Raw genomic sequence first — 23,383 nt, 5'->3', positions numbered from 1 at the left:
GTGCTTTGGTATAATCCTCATTTAATAGGCCGTATGGTCAACCTTTTTACTTGTAAAAGCATGTTTATACTACAAATTGAAAGGAGACAGGAGAAGAGGAAATGTGAAAAAGAACATAGGATATTAAGCCTTCAATTCATCCTGTATAGGATAGTGACTCTGTGGACACACTGGAGGGAGAATCAACTTCTAAAAATGTTGCTTTATTAACATCAATAGACAGAATATTATTTTCTAGCTTATTCTATAAGGAGTAGAGATTGGGCCAAAAAAACAATAATTACAGTTTCCCACTTGCTTTTCATTTTGCTGACATTCTCCTTAAAGTAGCATTTCACAAACTGTTTCCTTTGGTCAACCGAGTGCTAGTTGTATTAGCTGTATATTCCCATTTTTATTAGTATAGTAAAGAATGGTCCTGAAACAAAGAAATCTGCTAATCTTCATTAATCTCATTTTCAAACTTAGTTGATGATAGACCCATTTTTATTGTAACAATATCTTAAGAACTGATATTTCATAGAACACTTTGTTTGGAAAATGCTACTTTAAAGTAATACCGGTTTTTAAAACATCAAGTCCCTAGATTTTGCTTTTGCAATTTTAACTTATAAAGAAAATGTACTCCCTTTGTGCAAAGTTGATAATTCACATGACTTCACTACCTGCATTTCCTCTTTTGTGAAGCTTGCTGCCTCATCTCCCAATTCATGTAGATACATGCAGTCAGGTTTTGGACACTGCATATTCTTTAAGAAGTAACTGCAGTATTTTGTTGTACCTAGAGATGCCTGTAGGAAGAAGAGGGGAAGGGGGGAAAAGGACTCAAAATGTGAACTGACATCCCAGTAAGAATTTTCATGTTTGACTTCACCTAAAATGGGCAGATAATACAAACCAAGACATATGGCTAAGAATACAAGGACTATTACTAGTAGGATTTATTATAGATAATACTCATTTCGAAGAACTAAAGAAAACATCTTGGTCTATGGCTATTAGAACATGAACACCCAAAGTTGCTTCCCTAGACATCAGGAGAGGAGACAGACAAAACTCTGTTCCATGTTGCACAGAAGGCAAATTCTTTTTCCTAATTATACTATTCTTCTTCTCTTTACACAAAGCAGTGCTTGGTCAGACCTTTTCCTTCAATTTGAACCAAGCAGGCACTTAATGACAACAAATCAGAACACTATTTCTGATAAGAATAATGGTTCCATTTTTTACAAACTTTTAGAACTGCAAAGATGGAAGATTAAAAGATTATCCTGTAATAATGAATGTGTTTATTCCTACCTAAAAGGACCCTATGGAAGTCAGCAATGAACACATCAGCTATCATAGGATGCTATGGGTACCTAAGAAGCAATCTTCAAATAAACTTTCTTCAACTTTACTATGTATATGCTGGGCTCTCCTCTACTTACTACATCTTATTCTTCCCCCTTAAAAAGAAAGAAAAAAGGATCAAGAGGATCATATTACCTTAAGTGTTCTGCCATCTACCACCACATTGTTGACACACTGTATAGCTCTGAGAGCATCTTCTGACCGGATATAGGTTACATAAGCACTGGCACTCGGACCCTAAAGGAAAAACATCCAAAGCCACTATTACTAATTTCAAACTGTTTTAAGAATATTTGAAAAAAAAAAAAAATTTCTCTTGCAACCTACCTAGGGAATTCTAAAAGTCTTTACTACTATTGTTGTTAATAATGACAATAACTAGCAGTAGCAATAGTACTACTAGTAATAGTTTTATTGAACCTTATACTAGGTCGTTTAAAAGCAATCATACTTGAGCTTTATCTGATTTTAAGATGAATAAAATATCTTTGGTTTGGCATTTATTTTCTTAAAACATCAACTGACAGGCTTGTCAAGGTTACAAAACAGTTTAAAATTTAGATTAAAAGAGTAATGTTTACAGACACTATGTTATGTTTGACAGAAATTATGTTCTCTTGAAAATAAAAGCAATGGGGCTGGGGAGATAGCTCAGTTGGTAGCCACAAGGCCCTGGGTTTGATCCCCAGCACCGCAAAAAAAAAAAAAAAAAAAAAAAAAAAGAAAAGAAAATAAAAGCAATGTACAAGTGTATTCTCCCTGCTATTAGCAGTATAAAAAGATGCTCTATTAAACTGAAATATTTAAAAGTATTTGATTGTAAGTCATTATCTAATTATCAGAGTACCTAATGATAAACTCACTCCCCAACTCCCCCCTTCACACCATGACCAAAATTTCCATTTTACTATTTCTCTCTTAATGAGCACCAAAAATCCCCCACCCCAACAATAGAGGTCACTACACCGCTTACATATTTGACCCTCAAGCTTTCTAATAACAGAAAGTAAATTCTTCTGAACAGCTCAGGGCAAGCCCAGACCATAGGGGAGGAAAGGCAAAAAAATCACTATAATTAGTTACCTGTGAGCCTGCATATGATGTGCTATTATTGATGACAACTTTATGTATTTTACCAAACTTCCCAAAATATTCTGGTCGTTTTAAAACCTATAAAAGAAGAAGAAATAAGGTATAAACTATCCCCATTTTCATCAACTTTATCCTTAAAATGGGGACATTCAGCATACCTTGTCATTAAAAGGAAAATAGTATTTTTTTCTAATACATGTGATTATTTCCTAATTGTTATTTATATAGCTAAACTACAGAAAATCTAAAAGCCTAAAAGCTACTTTTTTTTGACCCACTGATAGAAACTGAGACTAAGTTTGGTATTATTTATTACATTCTAATATCTGCAATGATAATCTATGGGTTCTTTTACCTTCACAGTATTGTAAAACACAAAACAGATCAAGTATCTTAACTGACTGTCACTAACAGATGATCCTTATGAAATTATTCTCAATACAGTGATTGATATGTCTTAGGAACAGAGACAGAAACAAAGGACAAATATAAGACAGTCTTTACTCATACATCTATATATTTAACATTAAGACATTATGTTTACAAAATTACATATTCTAAATACAGTGATAACACTGTGTCCTCTCAACTTTCCATGCTTTATGATTTATCACTGTGTAGTTTTCAATGTCCATCAATTTTACCATTTCTCAATTGTCTCACCATTCCCCACCCTACCCCCCAGTGCTTTTCCTGGTAAATTACATTTGGGGGAAAAAATTTATACTTTTTTTTTTTGTCTATTACCTGGTTACTTCTTGGTGGCTACTGTCCCTCATCCTTACCTCCCTCCATTTTTTTTTTGTAATTATCATATGCATTCTTTTACCTTCTCCAAACTTAATTAACCTTGGCTAATTTGATCATTATGCAAATGACACAAAATCCTCTCCCATGATTTGTAACCCCTCAATATTAAATTTTGTTGTTTCCTAGAATTTACCTATGGATCTACCGTTGCTGCACTCTCTCCAAACGGCAAGCGCTCTCCTACTGAAAGTATTCTGCATGTACCAGTTCAAGTGTGTGCAGAATACTTCTCTCTTTCCAATTGTATTTGATAATATTCTCACACATTTATAATTTAGATGACATGTTCTACATCAGACAGAATCAAAACTTTGTAAAAACAGTCTATGGTTGGTGTCATTAATTCTTAACAGTCTTCAAATTAATTAATCTCAACATAGATCATTTTAGATGCTCATTACTGCTTGTTGTGCTTGTTACAGTCAATTCTAATGGATTAAAAGGTCTTCAAGGGCTGGGCTCAGTGGTAGAGTGCTTGCCTCCCACACTGAGGCATTGGGTTCGATTCTCAGCACCACATAAAAATAAACAAAGAATCCTGTGTACATCCACTACTAAAAATATATTTTTTAAAAAATAAGAGTCTTCAATATTTTTTCACCCAAATCCCTTTGGAAATAGGATAGTAACTAATATAATGACCCCCAAGATGCTAATAATCAAATCTCAGGATTGAGAGGTAGGTCACTGGGAAACATTATTAGCATTCAATGGACAGGAGTCAGGAGTATCTTACAAGACTTAAGCTAGCCTGCAAAACAGCCATCCTGTACAACTTGGGAATGTTCTCTAAGACATTCATATAGTTAAGAAGCCTATTCATAACTGACTCTAGAAACAAACTCTAATATATATATATAGTCTTTTCCCAGTTTTGACAAACACTGAATTTACAGATATTATGTAATTAAAGGAAGATGATGCATGTTGTTTGTGCAATTTTACTAAGAGTTGCTTCACAAAAATCACATTATTGGCATTTCATGGTACCTAAGTTGCCAATGCATTTACCTTTAACAATCTGTATTTGTAGTTGTGACATTCAGTGAGTCTACAAATAGAAGGCAAGCATCTTACTACTTTATTGTTCAGTGTAACAGTAGTACTTCAAGAACTCAAATACACATACAAGTCCTCTGAGGAACTAGTTAAAGTGCACATTCAGATTCAGGAGAACTGAAGCAGAGCCCGAGTGTCTTCACAGTAAGCTCCCAGGTGATACTACAGCTACTGGCCCTGAGACTATACCTTGAGAAAGGTTCTGGAGTAGTGGTGCCCAAGGATTTATGTGTAAATTATGTATAATTTCTGATTACTTTCCTTTTATTTCTCCTTTACATATATATTTTTTCAAATTATATGGGGAGACATATTATCAAGAAGTCATTTTATGAAAGTAAAGTGGTATAATACATATCAGTTTTTTTTAAAGTAGGCAATGAATCTGATTAAGTTGAAGACCACTCAATTATGGAAATAGTTTCTGGCAAACATTTGGGTATAATAACCTTCACAACAACACAACAGTGGTATGTAATTATGCTGCAATGTCCACACTGCAGCTAGAATGCTATTTTCAAAGCACAAATTCCGTGTCACTCTTATTAAAAACACTCCACAGCTTTCTGCTGCCTTTAGGATAAAGTGAAAATTCCTTTGCATGGTTAGAAAGCCCTTTATGACATTGTCACTTACCTCACCGAACTTATCTCGCACCACTGCTCTCTAATATTCCAGCCAAACAAATCAAACTGCAGATGGAAGTCTTTCTTATCCAGAAGATTTGTACAGTTCATGTGCCAGGAGCACTTTACCCCAAAGACAGCAGAGGAGGATACACCTCCCGTGCAAGATCTGGTGCTATCCCTTGTGCCTCCATAGCACACAGTATTTCTCATGCTATACTGTTACTTTGTAAATAAGCAGGTACTATCTTGTTTATCATTATCTTAAATAGTGCCTGGCACATTACTTATTGAAATGATTACTAAAAAACTGGTGTTAGCATTGAACAAACAGAATTAAATGGAATATAGCACTGGTGGACTTCCAAGTGATAGTAAATAATAAGTGGTTAATATGGAATAGGGCTGCCCAGGTAAGGAAAATTCAAAGAATTTTAACTTTCTAAATTAACTTGAACTCTCCGTATTCTGCCTGAACAACTAGCACGATAATATTCTATCAAATAAAGAAAGGAAATAGGAAGTAGACAGAGCATGCTGTATACCAGCACATTATTTAGGTATTCAATGTCACACATTTACTTCACAGGGGGTCTCTTTTAGCACTAACTTAGAATATAAAAGGTTATGTGAATAATTATAGGTGCCCAATAGCATGCCTAATGACTAAAATGTCTTGCTATATAATGTTCTTTGGAAACAGTCATGAAAAACAAAAATTTGTTAATAAGAGGGATGGCTGAGTGGATAAATGAATGAATAGATGAACAATAGACCAGTTGTCAGTATAGAATACACTAGACCACAGGCAAATCACTTCTTTGCTTCAGCTTCTCATTTCTAAGATGAAATGGTTGTGTCTAAACAATCTTTTAATTCCTCAAGTTCTCTGGGGCTACCACAAACACCTGGGATGCTACTGTCTCTAGCTAAGACTTATTAGCTCTTCAAGCCTACCTTAAATCATTCTTTTCTCAGGGAGTTGTTTTGTGAATCTCTATATTACTAAGTACCTTGCTGTTACATGTTCCCAAAAAGCTGTGCACTTCCCTTTTTATAAGTGTTCAACACATACATAAGCACTTAAATTCTATCCTTTCCCCTTGACTGCAAGCTTGTTAAGGGTAGAATTGGTGGGGCTTGCTATCTAATTTGTCCCCAATATCAAAGCACCCTAGCACATAGTATATATTCAAGAAATTAATTTGTAGAATTAATGAAGTAAAACTCTCCAAATCTAAAATTTTGGAAACTTAAAATTTTTCATCATTACCTCTAATCTAATCATTGACACTAATTACCATAGCTTCAAAGATTGTTTTTTTCTACTGATCACAGAAAGAAATTAATGAACATACTTTACAATCTTAGTTTTCTAATGTACAAAAATGATTTTCAAAATGAGCTTTATTCCTCACCTATTTTGTTAACCAGAATTGGTGAAATATCAAATTATTCAAAGATAAGTAAGCTACAGAGATCTTCTGTGACTTGAAAGCAATACTGACAATTTGAAATTTCTTTTGAGTTTTCTAGTGAAGTCAACTTTAAGGTTTCCAAAAACTTATAATAAAGTTATCCAGATAAATTAAGAGAATTTTAAAAGATATGAAGAATTAGTAGTATTTAATTTTTTAAAAAAAATCAGTTGTCTCTGGTCTTAGAAACAAATGTTTAAGAAAATGCACTATCTTCTCAATAAGCAACATTGATTTTAAAAGTATAAAACTAGTGATTTTTAAGGTGTATTCAGACTCTGATAAAGTGCTCTCTCATTAGTTTCCACCTAATTTCCTTCTGTATAATAGTTCTTCAGATTAATCTGAAGTTATCTGAAGTAAAAATAAAGAATCTCTACAAGTAAATAAAAACTTTTACAAATCAGACTCAAAAGAGATAGGAAACCCATAATCCAAGTATCATACTTGAGCTATGATTTAATTTCATCTATCTGTGTGTCTGTTCCATATGTCTCCAGTACTAGAATTGACCAGACCCAAGATCTATTAACAAAAACCAGTACATTCATATTCAAGAGCTCTCAAATCAAGATAAAAGTTCCATTAATTTTCTACAGTAGCAGTTTCAGAAAAATAGATTCTAATATGTAAGATCAGGAGGAGCAGATAAGAGGCAGAAGTGCCCTCCAGTAGGAAAAAAGGTAGAGCTGAGAGAGAAAAGGTTTAGTGCAAAGTAGTAGCCATGTTCAAGGAAATGGTTAAGGGAGAGGTGGGATTTTTGTTTGCCTAAGTAAGTAAGAAGAAAATAGAAGCTTAGGAAAATGAAGAATGAGTTGCTAAAAAGTTGAATCACTGGTCTACAATGAGCTCTCTTCTTAACATTTCTTATAAAAGAAATCTTTGTCTGGTTGAGTTGTTGGCCCACTCCTTTGGCTCTGGAAAGAACCTGGTCTTCTGCATATTATGTAGCCCACTACTGTCAGGATCACTGGACCTCGGATCTAAGTAATTGAGTTGCCTCCATGTTTACTGACCATGATAAGATCTTTCTTAATGTCTCCCTGACTTTCTCCTTTATCGAATTCCTTAATAGTCTCAACACATAATAAACTCATCATCAACAAATACTATTTTAAATTAATTTACACATATGTGAGATTCCTTACAGTTCCTCTTTCCGGGGTGTTGTTTTTTCTTTTGTTTTGATTTGTGCAGGAGGGAGGCGGGGAAGGGGAGCAGTTCTAGGGACTGAACCCAGAGCCTCATGCATGCTAAGAACAAGCTCTATCATTGAGTTACAATCCATTCCCTTTCTGAGGGCTTCAAGCCAAGTTCAAATATTCCTTCATTCTTAAGCACATTTACTACAATTCTCCTTCTAATTGGTACCATGAAGAATATTACTTCAACCATTTCAAGGAGTCCTTTTGGAAGAATCCCCAAACCCAGTTCTCTCCTACTGAACACTGTGGCTGTCAATCAATTTGTAGTTGCCTTCCCAACAATCTAGCCAGCACCTCATAGTATATAAAAAATTAAAAATTAGAAGATGCATGTCCATGGGCTACAAATAAAATATAAACTCAATAATACTTCAATCAGGCTGGTGGCAGAAGGAAAGAAAAACAGGTAGTAAACAAAAAAGTTAAAATTTACCCTGCCCCAAATGAATAACAAAGAACTTGGTCCTTTATTTCACTTAATCAAATTATCCTCCTTTTCCTAAAATTGTATTAGAATGAATAAATTCAGGATAGTGACATCATACTGTACAGTTCTAAAAAACTGACAATTACTATTTGGGTAGAATTTTAAAAAACAACAACAAAAAAAACCAGATCATTAAGATCTCTGGTGGGTTCAAGTAACTGCATCTCCATTGTTAGTCCTTAACGCTGCTACAGAAAAGAGGAAAGAATCAAGAGTATTCATGTCACATGTTACCATTAAGAGCAAAAATAGAATCATTATCCACTTGCAGACTAAAGGGAACTTCAGAAATCTAGTTCAACTCCTTAATTTTACAACCAAAGAAATTGAGACCAAGAAAGAGATAAGACGTTTGTCTAAGATCATAACTGGTCACCGGTTCCTTAGCTATCACTAAAAAGTCATTTCTTATGTTCTCCAACGTTTCGTATTTTCAGAGGGATCCTACAGTTGAACAGGGTCAACTATTATTTCCAAACCAGCAAACACACAGAAAAAAATGTCAAGTTGACAAAGAAACAGAAGAGGACTTACCTCTGGGTCAGCTAGGCGCTGGGACAGACCTACAACAAAGACGAGGTTTTTTTGTACAACACGTACACTAGCCAAATGTTTGCGATTTTCTGATATTTTCTGTTTTCTCTCATTTTGTTTCTGTTTTTTCTCATTCTTTATCCTTTGCAGTTCTTCCTGGGAGAGTGGTTTATAAACTGCTGGATCTTCTGGATATGGCTTTAAGCATAAAACAGACAGACATTAGCATTAAATAAAAAACTGAATGAATAACCAGTGTCCAATTCTGGATGGTAGGTATAAGGTTGTTGTAATTTCCCTTTTTTTATCTGCATAGATTACTTAAATTGTTTTTATTTAATAAGTTAAATACCAAATTAAAGTCATTAAAATACATTTTGGAACTTAGCACAGACCACTTTTAGCATTAAAATGCCAAAGGTTCTAAGCAACCATCACCACCACTAACACCCAGTCTTGGTATTCCCCACAGTGCCTAGTATACAGTTTATAGGGAACCTTCTAAGGTGCTGTATAAGAGGCAAAGACTATACATTTTCTTACCTAAATATGGGATTTACATATAATAATCAACAAATACTTAATGAAAATCTACCACATGCTAAAAGTCATACACTCGTTCTTTAATACATTTCAATCTGAGAGTGAAAGACTGGCAAGCAATAATACCTAGATACTGACTCAGGCATCTGAATTCAGTTTTAACACTAGTCATGTAACAATGAGCAACTTAAACTTTATAATTCAGTAAACTCATATGTAAAATGAAAATAATCCTAAAGGTTGATGTAAAGATAAAGTAACACTAAAAAAGCTATTCTTATTGTGCCTGGCACATAATAAACCCTCAATAAACTAGCAATTTCACTATTTTGTGTCTTTATCTTTTCCTTCTCAAAATTGTGGTATTATTTTCATTCCCATTGCTAATGTCAGGGCTATAGGAGTCCAAATACTGGAGTCAGAGTGCCTGGTTTTGAATCCTAGCTCACCCTATCTGAGATCATGTGACCTCTCTGCCTCATTCTTCTCATCTGTAAAACAGAAATCTCGGTACTGTAGCCAGAGGGTTTCCGTAAGAGTTAGAAGAGAATATACTTATAAAGTGACTAAAATCATATCCTGCCCTTAGCATTCAAAGTTATTGATTACTATAATAAATACTGCTAATGATAAATGGAAGATGGTACATTAAATGCAATATTAAAAACTAGATATGAAGAGATTCCAAGAAACAGGAATCAGAATTGGTTGGGGAATTGTGCCTATCAGAATATGGGAGTAGGGGACAAGAGAAATTGTGCCAACAAGAAAAAAAAGTGAGAAGAAAAAGAATGAAGATACTGTCCAGAAACCTAAAACCTTCCTAATGTCTTTAATACAAAGTTACTTTCATCTCTTCATATGTAAGTAAATAACAAAAACCCCTCAAACTTGTGAATAGTAACCAGAATAATGATGGCAGCGATTAAGAAAGTATGAGATTTCCCTTTATGTTCCTCAACTGCTACTAGTATTATTATCTTGAGTTCTCTGACAACTTAATTCTTTATCTTTTATGCCCATTTTTATGCCTACTTTCGAATTCAACTTGCTGCTTTTAAAGACAATTGTATACTTTTATACTTTACCATATCATCAAAAAACTATATACCTGATAAAGATGTTGGCACCTATGCCATTTAACTCCCACATCACAAAATCTGAACCTCTTAGCTAATTGGTTCTATTTGGCATGTTTCAACTTGTGAGTAGGAGACAACAAAATAGGTGGCTCAGTGACCTGACTTTTGCATGATCCTCAGGACTCCAGGATCAAATATGAAGTTACACAGAATGGATCCTTTTAAAAGTTTAATAAATATTTGCAAAATAAACACTAAACTACTAACTAAAATTAGAAATTTAGCATCATGAATTTTCTTTAAAAAGTACATTTTTGGATGAAAATTAATTTACTTCTTGCATTTTCATTTAAGGGTCCAAATGGTTAAGATCTATCAAAGAAAGTTCAATTCCTCAATCAACCACACAGTCTTTCTCAACTTTTCCGTACCTGTATTATCTCCTTCCAATTTTATTTACCTGACCAGATGATTTTAATCCCTTGAAGATATTTGGAACTGCGAAGACACAAGTATAAAACTTATATAACAAGTACCAAAAAAGCACAAAAATCAATCACATATAACCAATTAAAATATTTTTTATAAGCTCATTCTAATTTTTTTGTTTACACATAGAAAAGCTGTTCTCTACCTCAAAATGAAAGTTCTAGATGCTAGTGAAAAGCAACAGCTTTCAAATGAACTCAACAGTAAACCCTCCAAAAGGAATCATCCCCAAATCTTGAAGGAGAAAACAGCTTTATGTGTACATGAAAAATTTATATAGGAAGATATTTTAATTGGTTTATATATGATTGATTTTTATACTTTTTTGTAATTGTTATGAAAGTTCTTTTTATTGCTATAGAAGTTTTATACATGTGTTTTTACAGTTCTGAATACCTTCGGGGATTAAAATAAAAAATGGTGATGAATGGATCAAACATATGGATTGCTTCTAGTTTTAAAGTGGGGTCCATGCATTGTGTTTTACAGGACCATGATAAGAAAAGTAAAATATTAAGAGTAAGTATTTAAAAACTACTGCCATCACATTCACACACATAATCAGTCAGACTCTTCTTTGTAGAATAAAATATTTATCAATGTGGTACATTGTATAACAGAAGCAGATTATGCATGTATAATGAGACCCTTTATCAGTCCTCAACAGATTGGAGGACAGAAAGAAAACAAAACTCCAGTTCTTGATCAGAGTGTGTGAAAAGCACTGATGCAACTTTTCTGGGACTCAGATTCTTCTGAAAACATGGAATTTGACAAACACTCTAAGGTTTCTTCCTTGTTTTGCATCCTAGTAACACTGTAAAATCCTGATTAACATGAAGCACTGCAGTATAAAAGCAAAAGATAAACACAAAAAGTGATGGAAAGTAACAAGTAAGAAAAATTAGGCAGCAATACCAACTCTTGCCAAGCATATTACTGCTGCACCACTATGGTGAATATATAATCTTGGGATACACTGTCTTTTTCCTTTGCCATTTCCATTTTTTTTTTTTTAATATACTTCTATTAGGCTTCCAAGTCAATTTTGTTGAAACATAACTGCTACATATTGTGAAAGATACCAAGAGAATAAGATAAATTATTTTACCATAATTTACCCTTCAAATTAAGGAAAGTTATAAATACTAGCTTTTTAATTTTAACATCTGTGAAGTTATGTATCACTATTGTTCAAAGGAAATAAATATAAATTTTTCTGGAAAATAAAAGATATGCTGATTAATACAGACACAAATGACAAATACACAAAGGCTTATTATTTCTGACTTGTCCAAGAATTTCATTAAAAATTGAAAAAGCATGCATTCCATGACAGTTCCTCTATACACACACTACCTAAATCAGGAAAATAAAAAACTGACAGTGAAATGAAGAAGGGGGGTAGACTATAAAGGAATAATTAGAGTAACTGTAGAGAGCAAGCCCCATAAAACTAGTTATACAAGTATTTCAAAGATGAACATAAATAGACATACGTTAAATGTTTTGACTGAATCACATATTAAATTTCTAGGAATATAGCATCACAAGAATTGTTTAAAAAAAGAATAAATATTTGGCACATGTCAAAAAAAAGTTACTATTGTGTATTATGTATCCAACTAATGCTAGATGCTGCCTGTGGCGAATGTTAATTTGGCATATAAATAAATTGCCAAATTACTAATTAACATCGTCTACTGTAATTATTTAATTTCTTCCATATGTGTTATTATGTTCTCACTTTGATTCCAAATGCTGTTTACTTGCAACTTTCCTTTTATTTTTATTAGACTTGCCAAGAATTTGATTATTTTACTGGTCTTTTTAGAGAATCAGCTCTTTTACTGAACTCTTTTTCTTCCCATTTCACTAAATTCTGCTTACTCCCCTGCCTTCCACTGTACCAGAGCATTTCTTTCTCTTCTGATTTCATAAGCTGGCCTCACTCTAGATACTGTTGGTAAGTCATTTTATAATTACTGATTCAAAATAATTCATAATTTTCATTTTGATCTCTCTAAATCAAGAGTTAGGACCATAATTTTTATTTCACAGGTGGATAACAAAGATCAGAATCTGAAACAATTCTGATTCTTGGTCTTTTACATGCGACCTACTTTTTTCTGCTCTGCAATTCATAGAACTTCTGTTACCTTTAGTATTCTGATATTTCAAAATAAAAGTGCTAGGCACTTGAAAGGCCTGTTCAATCAGAAGACATGTCTTTTGTTTCTGGGAAATATTCTTCCACCATATATTTGATAATTATTTCCCCTCTGTATCACTATGGTCTCTTAGAGTACTTAATTATTTGGTATTTGACCTCTGACTGATCCTCAAATATGCTGATTTTTCTCAAATATTCCACATCTCTTGTTTTTATGCTTTCTCAAAGATTTTCTTGATCTCATCTCCCAATGCTTTCATTAAGTTATTTCTGCTACTATATTTTAATTCTCAATAACTATGGTTATTGTTTATTGAATGTTCTTTTTTATACCATCTTGTTCTTATTTCATGAACACAATACCTTTTATTATTTTTTAGATGAAAACAGTAACACTTCTGTTGAAGTTCACATTTCCTTGTCTAGGCTCTGGTTTTCATGTGATTGAATATTACATGATGTCACTGCACCACCTATGTTTCCACATCTCCTGTTTCCACCAGGTATTTTTCTTAGAAATGCTGCACAAAGTGCACAAAGGCAGTCAAGCTGTGGATATAACTCAGTGGTAGAGCATGTGCTTAGCATGCACAAGGACCTGGGTTTGATCCCAGGCATCGTGAGAAGAAAAAAATTAAAAAGTCAGGGGACATGATGAGATAAAAAGGCAGTCTAAAAATGACCAAGTAGTCTGTTTAGCAGCTATGACAAAGAGCAACACTAAGCTTTCTTGGCTTTTGCTTTTCAAAGCTCTTAAACCTCCCTGTAGAAGGGCAGGTTTTCTCTTGAGAGCCAAAACCAGAGCTCACTTCAAACAATTCCCCACTTAAAGCTCCAAGTTTACTCACTATCTCGATAGGCTACCTTACAGGCCTCTGTAGGCCTTCTTCCTACAGAGTTGGGTTACATGTAAACTGCAGCCTCATTGCCTTCTTCAGGCCTCTAGCAACATTTGTGATTTTCCTCTTGGCAAACATAGCCAGTGGGGCTGGTCTCCAGAGATTAAAGACTAACTTGGTCCCTGATAAACACATTCAGCTCATGGGCCCACTGATGAGCTTCTCCGAATCTATTAAGAGAGAATACTTTGTGAAGTCAATCAAATTTACACTGCTTAGAGCCCTGAGTGATTCTGGGAGTCACTCTTTTCAATAAAATAGTTCAATATGACTGTTGTCTTTTGAATGACTGAGCACTTATTTCAAAAACATGAGTAAAACACTTAAAATTCATAAAAATGTATATATTTTTGACTGAAGTAAATTCTAAAGTTTTCATTTACCTTTGTATGCACATTTCTTAGCGTATATTAACTATATATTACGTATTTTATATAAATACATGCTATAGGTATATATTATACATTAATAGGTATATTATATTATACATTATATATGTATATATATGTGTGTATTATATGTACAATTTAACTATATAACTATATGAACTGTATTAACACCTAAATAGATCTTTTATTTGTGATATAAATCATGCACTCATTAGATTTTTAAAAATACATAAAAGTGGATTATGCATCACTTTATGACATTTCTTATAAATCCTCAGGTAAAAAAGGTCAGAAATAGTTTATTTCTAAATTTTAGATAAGCAAAGTATGTTTTGGTTTTTTCAAAATTTGGAAGTAATGAACACAAAAGTTCTTTGAAATAAGATAATTAGAAAACAAAGTTCAAATCATACAATATGAAAGTGAAGACAAATTTCATAATAACATAACAGATATCTGAATCCCTAAGGTCACAAATAAATCTTTTAAATAGAAATGTAAAAGACCTACCTACCCTCATAGTTCCATTTATTACACTGGAGCTGTGTTGCAGTTGTTAATCAAAATAATGAAATCCATGGAACATTAAAAAAAAATCACACATTTTTAGACTTAGAAGGGGCTTTCAATAACACAGTATTTCAGGAAAAAAGACTGTATATTCAAAAATGTATCTGAATTCCAAAACCACTACTCAGAAGTTGGTGACTCTGGACAAGTATAAAATAGGAACTGCAATATCAGCCTAGAATTGTAGCAAGGGCTTAACAAATAAGCAGTTTTTGACTTCTGAACCATGATTTCTCTGTCATTTTAACCTCTTTCAATAAAAATCTTAACTTGTCACCTATTCTGTACTAGAAATGAACTCCCCAACAAAATACAGAGTAAGTTTTTCCAATTTAACATCATCCTATGCAAATTCATTTTTCTATTCCTAATCTCTTAATAGCAAGCCCCACTGACTGTCCATCTCCTCAACTAGAGAGGTTATTTAACTTCACAAAGGTCACATAGCTAGTTAACAACAAAGTCAAGAATTGACTCTGACTCCTAGGGCAGTGTTCCTTCCACCTCATTATGTCTTAAAGATATAATGCTACATATAATCTCACCTGAGGTTTGTATTGTTTTAAAACCAATTACTCATATTCATGAGGGTAAAAAACTATACAATTAAAACTGTACAGTTAAATAACTATAAGGTTATTTTGAAGTATATACCTTTCTACATGCAGGACAAAGTCCATTTTCATCAGTGCGAATTCGATGCCAACAAAATCGGCAAATCTGGTAGCCACAGGTGCAAGGGAAAAAGTTGATATCATCTATCTCCAAGGGCTCCATGCAAAGAGGGCATTCCACAGGGTCTTCCTTAGCATCAGGACTTCGAGACATCTTCACGTTTATTAAACAGCAGCAAAAGTTTATAATAATTTAAGGGAGAAGGAAGTTCAGCACTGAGAGCTAAAATGTAGAACTTTGAAGACCTGCATAAGAAACAAAAAAGACTGTTTACTACTGGAAAAAAATTGGCATGCCCAATAATCAAGAATCACATCATTGAAAAATTTAGAAAAAACTAGGTGTGGCATGCCTGTAATCCCAGCAACTCAACTTGAGAACATGATGAAGGAGGACTGCAAATTCCAGGCCAGCCTGGGCAACATTAGCAAGACCCTGTCTCAAAATAAAAAATACAAAGGGCCAGAAATGTGGCTCACTTGTGAAGCACCCCTAGGTTCAATTCTTGTACTGCCAAAAAAAAGGTGGGGGAGTATGGAATGGGGTGGAAGAGAGAGAGAATATTAACTTCAGCTCTAATCTTAAGATTTATGAAAAATTTTGCATATTAATACAAAAGACCTGACAATAATTTTTTTTGCATTCAACAGAAATATAAAAACTTCCTTTCTTTAGAGAAAACATTTAGTAATAACTTATAGAAGTATTTATTTTACTAATTATTTTATGAAAATAAGATAAAGAAGCATCTTCCTCTTTAAAAACACTCTAAATATATCAACTCTGACCTAAAAGCTAGTAAAACTGCCACATTACCTAAAGGAGTATGATAGCATGCTAAAAATATGTCACAATTTACAAGAAACCAAATGGAAAAGATAAATTTCAATCATCTAGCGTACATGTTAATATCAAGCTCTTGCCACAGAAAACAGGTTAGAGCTAAACACTCTCACAGGAGAATTACAAGTGATTTGATTATGATAAATGAAAAGATGATCAACTTCTTTATTTAGTCAACAACAAAATAGCTTTTATTTGTCCTATTAGTCTGTCAAAGAAGTTAGTTCCCCTACTTCAAAAGTAGAGATTATCACTAATCCAGTCCCATTTTGATGGGAGGAAATGGAAATCTATTACCTTGCTTTAAGTTACACAGCTATTAAGTAGTGCTGTCCGGATTCTTTTCAGGAAGTCTTTGCCTCACAATAAGCTTTAATCCACTCCCTTATATCAACTAAGAAGATTTTCTACATAAATGTACACATGTACCAAGTAGTTTGGTATGTTCATAAGATAGAAAACTGCAAACAACATACCATACATCAATAGGGGAATCATTAAGTAAATTAAGAAAAGCCGAAGGGTACGGTGGCACATGCCTGTAATCCTATCAGTTTAGGATGCTGAGGCAAGAGGATCACTAGTTCAAAGCCAGTATCAGCAACAGCAAGGTGCTAAGCAACTCAGTGAGACCCTGTCTCTAAATAAAATACAAAATAGGGTTGGGGATGTGGCTCACTGGTTGAGTGTCCCTGAGTTCAGTCCCTGCCCCACCTCCCCAAATTAAGATAAGCCATAAGGTAGATATGTGTTGACTCAGAAATATGTCTAAAGTTATGCATTTAAAAAAAGCAAGATAGACACTAACATTTATATATATATATATTATATATATAATATATATATATATATTTACTTCTGTATAGATCTAGAAGCCATATATAGAGAGAAGTGTAGATACAAATATTTGCTTCACTAAAAAAAAAAAACAGAAGTTTGGACATCACAATGTTATCAAATCAGAAAAAAAAAAGGCAGTAAGTAGGTGATTAATTTTTTTTTTTTAGAAAAATCAGTATTATCTCAATTGTTGGAAAAAAACGCTATTTTCATAAATCATGTGGCCAAACTTAAAAAAAGAGAAACTGCTTTCATTTTCCTTAAGAAACTTTTGACTTTTGTTAATAATTAGGAAAAAATACAATGAAATGGTATCTTCCCCTGTGACTCTATAATTATTTCAATAAAAGTGTTTAAAAAGAAATACATTGAACATGTATTGGTAAACAGTTTAGCACTCCTGAGCTACAGATTTGGATTTGCCACTATCAGATATCTTCATGTATAAAAGTAAGGTGTACAGCTATTTTCTAGTGAATCCTCCAATCTGGCCATTCAAAAACTGTACCTGTAGAAAATACAGGCTTAAATACAGGTTCTACCAACAGGAAACTAAACTGAAATAATAAAGAAGTGCTGACTATACTTTTAATACCTTTGCCTATAATTCAGCTTTTGCTTAACTGCAGCTTATTTGAGTTTTAGTAAAAGAATCTATGGAATGATGGGAAGGAAACAACATACTGGGGTTTATGAACTGAAAATCTTTCTAGAAAGTATATGAGTATAAATAAAAGATGACACACTGAAGTTTTTGCTTTTTAATTGTTTCTATTTGCTTTTTAATTTTAAAAAAGTTTGCAAGACTATGTATCTTCCCATTTAGAGGGAAGGAAAGGGATAAAGAAGCAAGAAGTATACCTAATATACAAAAGCAGGTACATCTGCATACTTCTAGCACCATGGAGAGATGCCACACAGCAGGTTACCAAATGTAATCCTGAGTGGTAAAATGTAGGAAGACAGTCTCATATGGAAGAACACTGAAATGTAAAGAAAAAAAGATGACTTTGTTTCATCTAGCTATGACCAAGTAGCTATGATCTTGGATAAGATCAAAAGCTCTAGGACTTTAATTTCTCAAAAATGTGAACAGACACAAACTTTTAAGGAATTTCAGGTATAGAGAAAGTGTCAAATGCAATCCCTCTGAACTAAATTTTTAAAATAATCTTTGAGATAAACTCTCCCCTCTTAATACTCTGGCTCACATTTTCACTTAGAGAAGAATAATTTTTTATAAGCTAGTCTACTAATATTAAAATGAATGTAAAACACAGTAAGTTGAAACAAGATACAAAGTAAAAGATATTTATTTTATTTATGAAAAGGGAAAGTAAAGCTAATTTGATTGATACAGAGGTGCTTAGGATAGAAATGATCAGTTTTTGATTCAGCAATTAATTCTATAGAAAAAAATATTCATTTTCTTATTATCTAATCCTCACAGTGAGTTGATGAGAACATATACCCAAAAGACATAACTGAAGCTAAAGTTTTAAAGTTAGAGCTAAAAAATAAGACTGCCAACTTCAAAACCCATGCCCTTTCCAAGACAGAAATTGTGACTACTTAAGTTGTAGCTCCAATAAACTTAGGTGTGAAGTGAAAATGCCCCTGAAATAAAATGACATGGCTTTCCCCAAAACTATATTCCACAGCAAATTTTTACCTGAGTTGTTGTTCTCTATATCACTGTACAACTTGTGGTAACAACTCATTTAAATTCTGACATGAATAATAATGTTGCTACCCCAAAATCTCAGATACCATAAGGTAACTGCATAAAACTAAAACTACATACACAAAAATTAGGCTTAAAAATTCCTCACCACTTATATAGTGCTATATACATGGTTTTATGTTTAGGACTCTTTTAAAAATTTTATATATATATATTTAGAAGGTAAAGTAGTATAGCCACTGTGGAAACTAATTTGGAAGTTAATCAAAAAGTTAAACACAGAACTAGCATATATTCCAGTAATTCAACTTCTAGTTATATACCCAAAGAACTGAAAGCAAGAATTTGAACTGCTACTTATAGACTGATGTTCACAGAAACATTCACAATAGCCAAAGGGTGGGAATAATTCGAGTCCATTAACAACAAGGTATACCAATACAATGGATTATTACAAAACAAGGTATACCAATACAAGGGATTATTAAGCCATAAAAGGAATCAGATTCTGATACATGCTGAGTGAACTCTGAAAACATTATACTTAGTAAAATAAGTCAGTCACAAAAAAGACAAGTATTTTATGAATTTACTTGTATGTGGTATCAAGAAAAGGCAAATTTACAGAGAGATTTTGAGTAGGGGTTGCAGGGGAATGGAAAGCTTAATGATTTAATGGGTTCAGAATTTCTGCTTGGGAGAACAAAAAACTTCTGGAAACAGACAATAGTAATGGTTACACAATGTTGTGAATATACTTAATGTCACTAAATTGTATACTAAAAAATGGTTAATTAAAATGGTTGTTACATATTTTGTCATAGTAAAAAAATCACAAAAGTGATTAGCTGAATTTCTAATAAGATAAATGCATGTGTGATGCAACTTCACTGATAGTTGCTTTGGAATTACATGCTAACTACACTACATGTATTCTGTAATTATACATAATTAAAAGCTATTTATAAACATAAACACATATATACTGTTATCTAGAATAGAATCTTTAAAATTCTCACAAGAAACCATATACATAGACTATAAGTTATAAATTTTTTCCAAGATCTCTCATATGATTACAATACCACATACCTTAAATTTCATTTAACCAGTGTTTTTGTAACTATGAAAACTGTTGTTTACTTCATCATCTATTCTCAATGGAATAGAACCAAAAAGATACTGGTACATCCCATTTATTATGGCAAAACAAGCAAATACAATAAGGCTGCTAGTAATTATTAAGCACTCACATATTCCACAAAAGAGCTAAAAAAAGGAATGAATTTTTATATCAGTTATATAACTGACAACACTCTTCAAAAATAAAGACTAGCACTAAGCTGTCCACTGCTTCTGTATTAGACTTATATTTCACAAAGTATGTTATCAGATGAATTATACAAAGACACAAAACAGACTCACAATAGCTATAGATAGTTTGATAAACAAAAAAGGAAAGCAACTAAGTATGAGAATAATACCTATTACCCCTTTTAAATTGGTACTAAAGTCCCAATATTCATGTGGGTGTGCATATGTGTTTGTGTTTCTGGGTGGGTGTATGTACACATGAAACAGAACTCAGGATTCTGTAATACCTTTAGGAGGTCTGGAAATCTTCTTAAATGTTTTAGAAAAATATCTACCTAAGAACTTAAAAGTCTCTCTCTTGAAAGGTTAAATTGTGTTAACAGAAAAATTAACCATGTGGGGCTGCTTCCTACCTCTCCTCCACTTTGCTAAATATTGAGTAAAACATTTGTATTTTATTTTTCTAAGATATAAATCTTATAAAGAAGCATACAAGCCATCTCACATAATATAACATGTCCCCAGAGATAGGTCTGATCTCTTCCCAAAAGTACTGACTCCATTTGCAATACTATGAAGTTCAGGCCTGAAGGCAATCTCAAGCCCAAGAAGAATGAAGTGAAAGGTAATTTGGGAAGAGATCTAAAGTACAGGTTAAACTGCAGAGCAGCTCGTTTGCAGATGAAATCCAGGGAATAAAAGAACCAGGATGAGCTCTCCTAGGGTCTGAACAAATTCCAAGATCTGTCTGAGACTTATTTTATGTCCCAGGGTGCTGATAAAGACAACAAAGCAGTCAGCCAGAAACAAATGGAGCTTAAAACCTGGTGTGGTTAGGGAACCCACTGACATTTCAGGGTACATGTGGGCAAACCCAAGTCTGTTCCCTCAAGAAGTAACACTGCAAGAAGCTTAATACTGCATGCAATAGTCTATCTAGTCAGTAAACAAATAAGCAAATAACAATGAACTCTTGAAGGGGATGATGGGAGTTAGGAGACCAGTACCCAGAACTGCTACAGTATAACTACTCAGCTTCCAAAAAAACAAAACAAAAACAAAAACAACAACAACAAAAAGCTAAGCAAAGAAATAGGAAAGTACAACCCATGTACCAGGAAAAAAATGCAGGTAAAAAATACAGCCTGCAAGAGCAAGTGGATGATAGACTTAACAGACAATGGTATTAAAAGAGTCACAACATGTTAAAACTAAGAGTCAGGCCATGTCTATAATCCTAGTAGCTCAGGAGGCTAAGGCAGGAGGGCTGCAAGTTTAAAGTTAGTGTCAGCAACTTAGCAAGGCCCTAACCAACTCAGTGAGACCCTGTCTCTAAATAAAATAAAAAGGGCTGGGGATGTGGGTCAGTGGTTAAGTGCCCCTGGGTTCAATCCCTGATACCAAATTAATTAATTAATAACTCTAAATGAAGCCATAATCAAAGAAGAAAGGTATGGTTACAGTGGCACATAAAAAAAAAAAAAAAATCACTAAAGAGACACTATGGAACAGAACCAAACTGGGCACAGTGGTGCATGTCTGTAATCTCAGCTACTCGGGAGGCCAAGGTAGGACTATCACTTGAGCTGAGGTCAGTCTGGGCAATATATGAAGACCCCAACTCTTGAAGGAGAAAAAAAAAAAAAAAAAAAGAATAGAAATTCTGGAGTTGGAAAGCACAATGACTGGAAAAAATTCACTACAGGAGTTCAAAATGTCATCTGAGATAGCAGAAGAAAGAACTGGCAAACCTGAACTCTCCAAAATAAAGCTGAAAAAATTTTTTTTTAAAAATACAGACCCTCACATCAACAAACACATAATGGGGGTACTAGAAGGACAGGGGAAAGAAAAAAAGGATAAGAAAAAATATTTGAAGAAATAATGACCGAAAATAAAAGGCCATAGCTATACAACACATAGATGAATCCCACACAAACAATTTTGAGCGAAATCAGCAAGGCACATAAAGAATGTGAATGTTGGTCACATAAATAGCAAGAGAAAAAGAAGGCTGTATTCTAGGGATGTACGTAAGGTGATAAAAGTCAGAATAGAGATCATCTCTGAAAAAAAGAGAAAGGGTTACAAATGGCAATGTGTATTGGGCAGGGGGATGTTCTGAGGTACTTTAAATATTCTACTTTAGACGCACGAAGAGGTTAGCTAGAGGTTTGCTTTATAATCAAGGTGTATACATTTTACAGGTACATATCTCTTATATGACTTTGGATGTATATTTGTTACTTTATAAAAGTTCTAAATAATAAGGTAGGAGCTAAAAATTTCCCAGAACTGGCTAAAAGGAACCTCAGACCCATTGCAAGATCAACAAACCCAGACAAAGAATCGTAAAACTGCAGAACACTGAAGGCAAAGGAGTGAGAATTAGAATATCAGGAGTCTTCTTGACAGCAGCAACTGAAGTCAGTAAGCAGTATCCTTAAGATATTGAGAGAAAAATCACTGTCAACTTAAAACTAGGCTCCTAGGAAACAATAACCCTGAAGACAGAATAAATCATAAATGTCATTTTTTAAATAATGGAGATTTTGACATGTGCTAGGTATTAGATAATATTAAGGAATTACTGCTAATTTGGTCATACTGAGGTATGACACTATAGTGTTTATTAAATCTCTTCATGAGATTCATTCTGAAGTATTCAGACTTCATGATGATGATATTCTGCAGGAAGGGAGGCACAGAAAAGGAAACATGACTCTAGACTAACAAAATGTTGATAACTATAGAAAGTTAGGGATGGGAATAATAGGATTTCATTACTCATTTAGTTTTTCATGTATGTTTAATTTTTTCACAATAAAAAGCTAAAAGTAATATATCAAAAACACTGTCTAATTTGTTAGACTTAAGAAGGATAAAATAAAATATTAAGAATGTCAGTTGGGAGGGCGGTGAAGATAAATTATTCAAAGGTAAATTTTAAGAATGGTAAAATATCCCTTGTAAGCACAGGCCCTGGGTTTGATCCCCAGCACCAAAAAAAAAAAAAAAAAAAGAATGGTAAAATATCAAGAATTACCACAAAACCTCCTATGATCTACTAATTCCACTTCCTTTTATCTGCCTTAGAGAAACAGTTGCATATTTGCATGAGGAGCCATGTACAAACAGATGGAACACTCTTTGCAATAGCAAAAAATTGGAATTCTAAAATGTTCAATGATGGGAAATGGCTAAATTATCTTTAAGCAATAAAATGAAAGCAATGTAA

General features: G+C 33.4%; 1 protein-coding gene across 1 annotated transcript in view; it reads right to left on the bottom strand.

Annotated features, from left to right (window-relative positions):
* Positions 1-23,383, bottom strand: part of Cnot4 (CCR4-NOT transcription complex subunit 4) — a 119,317-nt gene that overhangs the window by 47,659 nt on the left and 48,275 nt on the right. Inside the window, 5 exon segments of the mRNA XM_047560201.1 lie at positions 666-791; positions 1,489-1,590; positions 2,437-2,523; positions 8,645-8,842; positions 15,444-15,709. Of these exon segments, the coding sequence (XP_047416157.1) occupies positions 666-791; positions 1,489-1,590; positions 2,437-2,523; positions 8,645-8,842; positions 15,444-15,617 (687 nt within the window). The 5' untranslated portion in view covers positions 15,618-15,709.

Source organism: Sciurus carolinensis, chromosome 8, assembly GCF_902686445.1.
Source record: "Sciurus carolinensis chromosome 8, mSciCar1.2, whole genome shotgun sequence".
Classification (NCBI taxonomy): domain Eukaryota; kingdom Metazoa; phylum Chordata; class Mammalia; order Rodentia; family Sciuridae; genus Sciurus; species Sciurus carolinensis.
Note: the sequence above shows the minus strand (reverse complement) of the source record. Positions and strands in the feature narration are given on the sequence as shown.